The 9,617-nt window shown below is 42.7% G+C and overlaps 1 protein-coding gene across 7 annotated transcripts in view; it reads left to right on the top strand.

The window, feature by feature from the left end:
• The window catches only part of Tenm2 (teneurin transmembrane protein 2), a 928,441-nt gene that overhangs the window by 726,594 nt on the left and 192,230 nt on the right, over positions 1-9,617 (top strand). For all 7 annotated transcript variants that reach the window (XM_029483889.1, XM_029483894.1, XM_029483891.1 and 4 more), the window contains one exon: positions 5,981-6,186. In XM_029483889.1, coding sequence (XP_029339749.1) covers positions 5,981-6,186 — 206 coding nt within the window. The remainder of the gene's footprint in view (positions 1-5,980; positions 6,187-9,617) is intronic.

The following is a 9,617-nucleotide window of genomic DNA, read 5'->3' as shown; positions in this document are numbered from 1 at the left end:
ACATACAGAGAAATAAAATAAAATGGTGCTAGAAGTAATGTGTATAGTATTTACAGAACCTGGGTCAACGGCTACAGAAACTCCATGTAGCACTTGAAATGATTTTAAACCTAAGTTTACTTTAAAATAAAAAGTTCACATATGAATGTATGTATACCTGTATACCTATGGAGAGAGAAAGAATTTTTCGAAATCATTCAGTTGCAGACTTAGGGTAATCGGTTTTGAAGGTTTTATTTACCACCTGTGATGGCTATTCTTGATTGTCAGCTCTGTAGAGGTTTGGCCTCTATCAGATTTGCCTACAGGCACACCTGGGAGTGGGGCATATTCCTGGAACAGTAGTCCTGAGTTGTATAAGGAAGCAGGCTAAGTAGAACCACTAACAAACCAGTAAGCTGCTTTCTTCCATTGTTCTTGTTCCTGCTCCTGCTTGAGTTCCTACCCGGACCTCCATCAATAATGAACTGTGAGCCGGATGTATAAGCCAAATAAACCCTTTCTTCCCCAAGTTGCTTTTGGCCAGCGTTTTATCACAGCACTGGAGAAACAAACTAGAACACCGTCTACCAGTGGAAGGAGCTTATATCAAGGCCACTGAGTTTGTTAAAAGTTAAAGACACCTGTAAACCAACTACAAGCCGTTTCAGGTGGTCCCTTTTCTATTTTGCTGATGGGCATCCACCCCAGCTATGCACACACTCCTACAACTCCTCTTGTTTAAAGAATGACTCCTGCAACCTGCTCTATGGAGTGGGAAGGCTAGAGTGAGATGCCATTTCACACATCTCTACGTCATCACCACTCTTACATAGAGAAGGCATCGCGACCCTGAGAGCTAGACATTCTAAAGCCATGATTTCTTAGAAATAATGATGAGGGTTCAACTGAGAATAGTTTATTCCCATCAATCCTTCAGAAAAGGATTTCAGGTCATCGAGTGCCAGGGCCAGGCCCTTAGTTCCTGATTCTTTCTCTTAAGGGCCTTCCCACTGTATCCCATGTTTCCTGGTATAATTGTTTATTAATTAGAATTGATAGGAAAGATGCACTAGAACTTTACTCTCAACTCTTCCAATTGGTCCACAAGGAAGGTCCTTTAAATAGCAAATTCCACATAGAGTTCTCAAAATGTAATTTTGTCTTAAAAACAACAACAAAAAGCCAGTTCAGCTTACATGAAAGTCTTCAAAGTAATCCTCCTCAAGGCTCTCCTGTCACCCAACTGTCAGAGGGCTCTGCTGAAAATTACCTACCAGATGGGCAGGTGGCACTGAGGCCCATTCAGGAGGAGTGGTGCCAAGTGATACTAGGGGGGAAGGGAGGACAATTGGCCCCTCTCTGACCCAAAGGAACAGCTGGAGAATGCTGTGGAGTCCATAACCCTACCTAGGGGCAGCAGCAGGTACTGCAGGCTGTGTCCCAGCAAAGTGTGACACAGAGGACCTACCTGAGTCCAGGCTCAAAGCCCCAAGTGTAAACTTATTCTTCTAACTAAATCTATATCATACAAAATAAGACACCCTCTAGACATGGACGCACACATATACATATAGATCACATAAGTATACCAAACTTCCTACCTTTTAAAAAGTTGGTTTTGGGGTGTTTGTTTGTTTTTGTTGTTGTTGTTGTTGTTTGAGACATAGTTTCTCTGTGTAGCCCTGGTTGTTCTGGTGTCCTGGAACTCACTCTGTAGACCAGATCGGCCTCAAACTCAGAAATCCTTCCAATTGCTGGGCTTAAAGGCGTGAGCCACCACCGCCCAACTAAAAAGATTTTTTTTTAACTCCAAAAAGAAAGAGATTTTCCTTCTTTATGACATTTTTCCATCCCCTGTAACTGGCCTCATTTCTTATACTATTCCTATATGCTCGGCCCAGTGCTATGCTCTGCTTTGTGGACACTTATTATCCCCACTGTATACAGTCTCCATTTTACAATAGAGGACTGGAGGCCCAGCAAGGTTAAGAAACTTGCTGGAAGTCACACTGCATGGAAGCCAGGACTTGAGCCCTGTTAGCTGCCCCTCCTGGCTGATGTATGAAGAAGGGAAACATCTGAAACACCTAGGGCCGTGGCTGGTTAGTAGGTCGTCTCTACCCACTGACAACTGAAGATGGTTTCCTAAGCACAGCATTCTAAAATCAGGGTCCTGTACAAGAAAGGGGGCTCCATGCCTCTAAAACTAGAGCGCTGAGGCTTTCCTTTCTGGATTTCTCCCGAGCAGCCACTGTGGAAGCTGTCTCTCATCCGTGTCTCCAGCGGGTTAGGATTCAGGTAGGTTTCCAGAGGCCACCACAGGCTGCTGGCTGGCTGCAGCAGATTGCAAGCCTGTGTTGCCCAGCCTGCCATTAAGCCAGCAGCTCTGAGGCCTCCAGATGTGAAGGAACATCTGTCACATATCTGTTAAGCTCTGAGCATAATTAAGCTTAGAGACAGTGCTCAGGTCTTCAAAGCCCTACCAGTGTTCATGCATGCCCTCACTTGTTACTCTGTGCTGGCATTTGCTTGGTCACTGTCAGGGACCTACAGATCTTCTTGTCCAGGGAGGTGGTTGCTGTTGTTGTCATTGTCACTGCTGTTGTCATCATTGTTGTTGTTGTTGCCATTGTTGTTGTCATTGTTATTGTTTTCATTACTGTTGTTGATGTCATTGGTGTTATTTTGTCATTGTCATTGTTGTCATTGTTATTGTTTTCATTACTGTTGTTGTTGTCATTGTTGTTATTTTGTCATTGTCATTGTTGTCATTGTAGTTATTGTCATCATTGTTGTTATGATTGTTATTGTTGTCATTGTTTTGGTTGTCATTACTGTTGTTGTCATTGTCATTGTTGTCATTGTCATTGTTGTTGCTGTTGTCATTGCTGTTGTTGTTCTCGTTATTGTCATTACTGTTGTCATTGTTGTTATTTTCATTGCTGTTGTCACTGTTGTCATTGTTGTTGTCATTACTGTTTTTTTGTTGTCATTGCTGTTGTTGTTGATGATGATGTTGATGTTGTCAACATCATTGTTATTTAGTTTGTTATTTCCTTTTCTAATGAGTCCTTTTCAAATATAACATTCTGTCCACCCAAAGGCTTCAATTTGGGTAGGGAAATTTGATAAAAAAAAAAAAAAGCATCTTTTTTAAATAAAAAGCTTTCAGTTTATAGTGCTTATGGCCTTGGTCCAACTCATGAGAACTGATTTTTTTTCTCCTGGATTCACCATGATTTCAGAAATCCCTCAAATTAGCAAGAGGTTTGGAGGTTTAGGGCCTAAGATAGTAATACTTAGTGTCAGAAATGATTTTGAGAGCTTTGTGTGGATCAACTCATTGACTCCTCTTAACACCCCTATTAAACAAGTACTAGTAGTGTCCCCACTAGACAGACAAGGAAACTGAGGCACAGAAAGCTGGTACATGTATCAAACATCCAAGCTAAGACATGAGACAAGGCAGGATGCCTGACATACTAATTACTCTGTTTCTATTGGTGCAAACCACTCAGGACTTCTCTGCATGTTTCTTTTATCACATGGGAAAGGGTGGTTAATGCATGTGTTTAGTACAGAAAATAATTCTTCTCAGATCGTTTTCACCTCTATTTCATTGAATCTATATATGCAGAAATCCCAGATGTAGAGAGCTGACTGCATAAGCACATATACATGCACATACAGAGAAATAAAATAAAATGGTGCTAGAAGTAATGTGTATAGTATTTACAGAACCTGGGTCAACGGCTACAGAAACTCCATGTAGCACTTCCAAGCTCCCCTCAGGAGCCCCTTGTCTAGCTTCATTGGCCTAGATGCCAGTTAATCTAAGTCCCTATTGATCTACTACTGAGACAGATTCTATGAGTTCGTCATAGCATGCAGAGGGATGCCTTCACGTATTCAAGCCACTGTGGTTTTTAATAGTTTAGACATGTAAGACCTTCCAAATTCCAAAAAGCCACCTGCCTTTTTGTGGCTGATGAAACTTAAGACCATGTAAGAGTCTTGTAGCAGTTGGTTATAGCGACAGAGCCAGCTCTGCCAAGTCAGAGAGAGTCACTGGCCTTTAAAGGCATTCTTTGGCAGTTCTGTAAGTTTTCATGGCCATCCAGTTCTTCTACAGTGTGTGTGTGTGTGTGTGTGTGTGTGTGTTTATATCCCTACACACTGTACATATATAAATAGGCAGAGATGTTTGGGGCTATCCATCTACTGCAGAACACTGAACTCAGCTTGATCAAGCCTCCTTTGCCCATGCTGAAGATGCTTGAAGTGCAGGACTGCTGGTCTGATCACACTCCTAGAAAGGAAAAGAGGCAGAAATAACTTCTTTCTCTGGTTGATTTGGAAGCTCTTGAGAGCCAGGATGATGTTAAGATGTGAGTTGAATCCTTTTGCAGCTATCACAAATGGCACCTATGCAACCAAATTCTGGCCATGTTCTCTCACCATGGAAACAGAGAAAATGATGCTCCAATATATAAATTAACTGACTCTCTGCTTTTTCTTTTTCCATGGTTGCAAAAGAAAGCACCTTCAGAAGTACTGGCAGAGAGTTAGCTCACTCTTAGGAAGCAGTCTTCTCTGCATAGACATTGCAAGCCAAGCATGCTGGTTCATGCCAATAATCCCAGAACTTGGGAGGCTGAGTCAGGAGGATTGCTATGAGTCATGGTTAGCCTGGCCTTTTATATGTAGTGAGATCCATGCCTACCTAGGCTATAGAGAAAGATCTTGTCTCAAGAAAGGAAGAAGACAGAGGAGAGGAAGGGGAGGAAGAAAAGTAAAAAATTAAGAAAGAAAAAAAGCTTTGTTTGGTTTTTTGTGGGATGTTTTGTTTCATTTAAGCAAACTATTATTCAAGAGCTTTGGAAGGCTGTGCATGGGCTATTGAAATTTTTAATATCAGTACCAAAAGAATGTAACCTACTTGAGCCAGTCTCAAGGCAAAGAAGTCCCTTCTCAGGATGCTTCTGTCCTTTCCTCCACCGTAAGGAAGGAGCCCACCCAGTGTCAGATGGTATCTTCATTTTCTGCTGGGCTATTTTATTTATTTTGGACTTTGGACAGGATTTTGTTCCAACTATCAGAGTAGGCTGGACATGTTTATATCTGGAGAGAGTAATGAAAGACTTCAAAAAAACTAAATGTGGCTCCAAGTTAACATATCCGTCCCCTTCTCTCCTGGTCATTTTAAGATGCCAGTTACCATGAGAGAACACAGTCCACAGAATAAACAAATCAGGCCTCATAGGGGCTCATATAGACTGAAGTGGCAACCATGGGTCCTGCATGAGCCTGACCTAAGTCCTCTGCATATGCATAATGGTTGTGTAGCTTACTGTTCTTGTGGGATTCCTAACAGTGGGAGTGGGCCATCTCTGACTCTTTTGCCTGCCCTCAGGATCCTTTTCCTCCTACTAGGCTGCTTCATCAGACCCTGACATGAGGGTTTGTGCCTAGTCTTATTTCAACTTGTTATGCCATATTTGGTTGATATCCTGCTTTTCTTTTCTTTTTTTTTTTTGGAAGGGACATGGGAGATGGATGGATCTGTGGGAGAGGGGAGATAGAAGGGGGTGGGAAAATGAGGGGTGGAGGAAAGGAAAACAGTGGTCAGAATTTAATGTATGAAAGAAGAATAAAGAAATTAAAAATGAAAATAAAGATGCCAGTTACATGGGAGGTGGAATGGGACTTCATGCCTGCTTCTCAGAATCTGGCTAATACTGTATTTTATCAGTAGAGAGTAATAACAGAATTCCCAAAAAGCACTGTGCCAGGGTCTCAGATGCCCTGGGGTGTGAATTTATAGCTTTTTTTGTTGTTGTACTCCTCAATGTTTTAGCTGTCACTCAAAGGAAATGAGTTTAATCTTAATTTTGAAATAACAGCAACAACAACAAATTCTGGCATATGACTAAATATGAATGTACTGCCAACTAATGTATGCAAATGTCATTGACTCATTGTCATTCCTGTGTTCCAGTGCCCTGGTCATTGAAAAACAGCAGCATAGACAGTGGCGAAGCAGAAGTTGGTCGGCGGGTGACACAGGAAGTCCCACCAGGGGTGTTTTGGAGGTCCCAGATTCACATCAGTCAGCCTCAGTTCTTAAAGTTCAACATCTCCTTGGGGAAGGATGCCCTCTTCGGTGTCTATATAAGGAGAGGACTACCACCGTCTCATGCCCAGGTATGGCCACACTTGATGGAACCAAGTGGGTGACATATACAGATACATTGTTTTGTACCTACTGAAGTACCTGTAATTAAAACGCAAACAACCACAAGGTGCTGGAGAAACTGGAACCTTGGTCTATTCCTGGTATCAAAATGGTTCAGCCACTCCAGAGTGAGGTTGGCAGTTAATGAGAAAGAAAGATGACTGTAGAATTGCCAAAGGATGGAGAAGCTTCTCTTCTAGGTAGATGGTCAAAGAGAAGTGAAAGCACTCTTTCTATCAAGTTCACACTAATGTCCCCTACAGCATTATTCATAATAACACATAAGTGAAAGTCAATATGATTGTCCAAATGATGGATGGCTAGACAAACAAACTGTGACATGTCTGTACCATGGAATATTACTCAAACATAAATAGGAATGGGTTACTTTTACTTGATACAGCATGCATGAGTACAAAATGGTAACAGAAGTCAGACCCAAAAGCCTTGTGTTGTACCATTTTCCGTGTATAAACTATCTGGGCTAGGCAAATCCATAGATGCAGACAGTAGGTGTGTGGTTGCTAGGAAACGGCGACTGATTTCTAGCAGGACCACAACTTCTTCCTGGAACTACTCTGAAATTAGCTGAGGTGGTGACATAGCAATGAATGAACTAAAGCCACTGAGGATTTCTTTTTTTAAGTTAAATTTATGTTACAAGAATTGTCATTGTTTTTAAAGATGTGACACCCTGCTAAGGTCGTACCTAGTTTGACCAGCCTAGAAGTTAATTGGGGGGGGGTGCCTTATGTTGAAGAGTCATTTCATTAAGGTCACTCTAGGCAATGTATTGTGTGTAGAGAGATTGACATATGGAAACGGTGTCCAGTGACGTTTCTCTGTGGTACCTAAGCTGAGCTCCTTGGGAAATGTTTGGCAATGTAAAGGGGAGATGATTGCCAGAGTTTGAGTGAAGGGAGTAGACTGCCTTCTGGAACTCATATTCATCCCATCTTGTCTGACTCTTGTCACCAGGGCCAGACTTTTCTCACTAGAATGGTGGCTATGTGGAAGCATCTCTTCTTGCTCCCTTCTGTGATACGAGCTTAATAGGTGATGCAGGAACCTTTACTGACGTGAAGACTTGCCTCTTGAGATATATTTCATTATACAGTGACTGAACTAACACCCACCTAGCTTAAGTTTCTTTTCCAACAAGAATTATATTTTCCGAGAAAAGTCACGTTTTCCCTGCCTCATTTGCCTCAAACCTAGCAAAAACCTGAAGTACCTTAGGAAGCATGCTGTGGAAGGAACGCTCCCAGATGTCCAGTCAAAGCCGACTTTGAAATGTGTTGGAAAGATTTTCATCTAGAAAATTCTGTTGGAAGAAATCAAGGCTTTAAAATCATTAGCAAACAGGATGCAGTCAGGCCACCCTATCCTTGTCTCACAGCAGACATTGTTAATCGATCACTGAGCCTGGTACACAAATACCTCCCCACACAGCTCTCAAGGCAGCCACTACCAATCGACCAGTGTTGGCTCTTGAGATGAAACTTATTTGCAATCCTATCTGTATAGCTGCCAATAATCGATATAAGGACTCTAAGGGCTCTTCCATTTTTTGTTTTGTTTTGTTTTTAGCAAGGGAGGGCTGTGTAGGTTTTTATTACCATACACAGTGCATGCTATTGGGACCAATATGTAAAGTGGTAATCAATGAGTCCTCCATCCACCCATCCAGAAAAAAACATTTATTGGGCTAGGCATGAATTATCCAGAGATGAGTGAACACTGTCTCTGACCAAGCAGACAGCTGCTCTACAAAGAGACTCTCATCCAGAGAAAGAGGAATTCAGCTGAAGGGAGTTCCGGAGGCATCTCCAGAACGGCTGGCCAGGCAGCAGGGTGCTACTCTGGGAAGTTGTTAGATGGTGTCCTTGACCTTCAGGCTCCACTGGCCTGGCTGTGGTGTAAGGAAGGATTTACAGTGTGGAAATCTGTTTATCAGCGTGATTTGGGAATGGGAGAACAGGCCTCCAGGCACAGCTGAGCATAACCTTCCCCTCAGCTAGCCAGCTGCAAGGAGCTATGGGAAAAAAACGAAGGCCTCTTCGTGTCCTTCTCAGACTCTGTTGTTCCCCCATTGCCTTTCAAGCTCTGGATACCAGAGCTGGGAAAGTCGTGATTACAGGAAGACAGTATGACAGCCTTGCAACTGAGTGATAGCAGGCAGCAGCTACAGACACACTCCACTCTGATTCCCCACTGTTCTGACATTCAGGACTCCCGTCCTCAATGACAATGTCTTTTCTTCTTTTGTGGCTATACCACACTGTCCATCTCCTGCCAAGCTCGTGATTGTTCTAGTCATGTCCTCTCAAAATAGCTCCACTCCAGGGACAACCCCAGCATATACTTCAAGGGAAGGGAAATGAATAGCAAGGAGCTGATAGGAGCTGGGATTTCAGTCTAACTGCCAATGTCGGAATGTGGGGTGTGTTAAGAGGGTCAGGTAAGCATTGCGCTATATAGATGCCCAGAAATGCACAAGACAGGTACACTGTCAGGGCAGGGCTTTAGACGGCAGGGAGAAGGGAGAAAACGACTCCATGCACATCCTTGCATTCATTCCCTGTCATTACGTGCATTCATGTCCATTTGATGAGCTACATTTCCTAGAGGAGACAGTGCTGAGCTCTTTGCAGGGATAGGTGACTAACACACATCTCAAGCTATTATAGAATTTCCAATTTCTATTGGCATATCCTATCAAGGAACATAAGTTCTATGGGGATTGGCAGTCTAGCCAAGGTGACTCATTTGAGCTGGAGAAAGAGAAAGGAAGGGAGGGGAGAGGGGATGGAATTCCATTGACTGTGTTGCATGAAATGGCCATGTTTAAATTTTATAGAGTATCTTGCTCTGACCAAGAACCTACAAGTTTAGTACCCTTGTCCAAGGATATTAAATACAGACGAGAATCTCTCTCTCTCTCTTTTTTTTAAACCTGCTTAAATTTCCCAAGATTCAGAATTGGTCCCTGCTGACTTTTTCTCAAACTGGCTTTTTATAAAAGATACAGAAGCAACCTGATCTAGGAGATGGAGTCCTGAAATTGAGCAAAGAGCTTCTGGGCAGAGGCAGGACACTGGGATGTGTCCCTAAGTCCATCTTACCTTTCCTGTCTCTTATGCCTGAGTTACCTCTCCACAACATTACTGTGGTTATATAATAATAGACAGAACAACACAGTGAACATGTGGAAAACCTTGGTGGACTAAAGCCCGAGAGAAAATAGTGTGTATTTCATTGTACTTCAACACTGGAAACTGAGGTGGAAAAGCACTCAACTTGCATGTGCAAAACCCAGGGTTCTCTTCCAAATACAATTAACTCCAATAGTTTTCTCTCTCCCTCTCCCTCTCCCTCTCCCTCTCCCTCTCCCTCTCCC

Source organism: Mus caroli, chromosome 11 (genome assembly GCF_900094665.2).
Source record: "Mus caroli chromosome 11, CAROLI_EIJ_v1.1, whole genome shotgun sequence".
Classification (NCBI taxonomy): domain Eukaryota; kingdom Metazoa; phylum Chordata; class Mammalia; order Rodentia; family Muridae; genus Mus; species Mus caroli.
The sequence above is the reverse complement of the archived record's forward strand: the minus strand, read 5'-3'. Positions and strand labels throughout refer to the sequence as shown.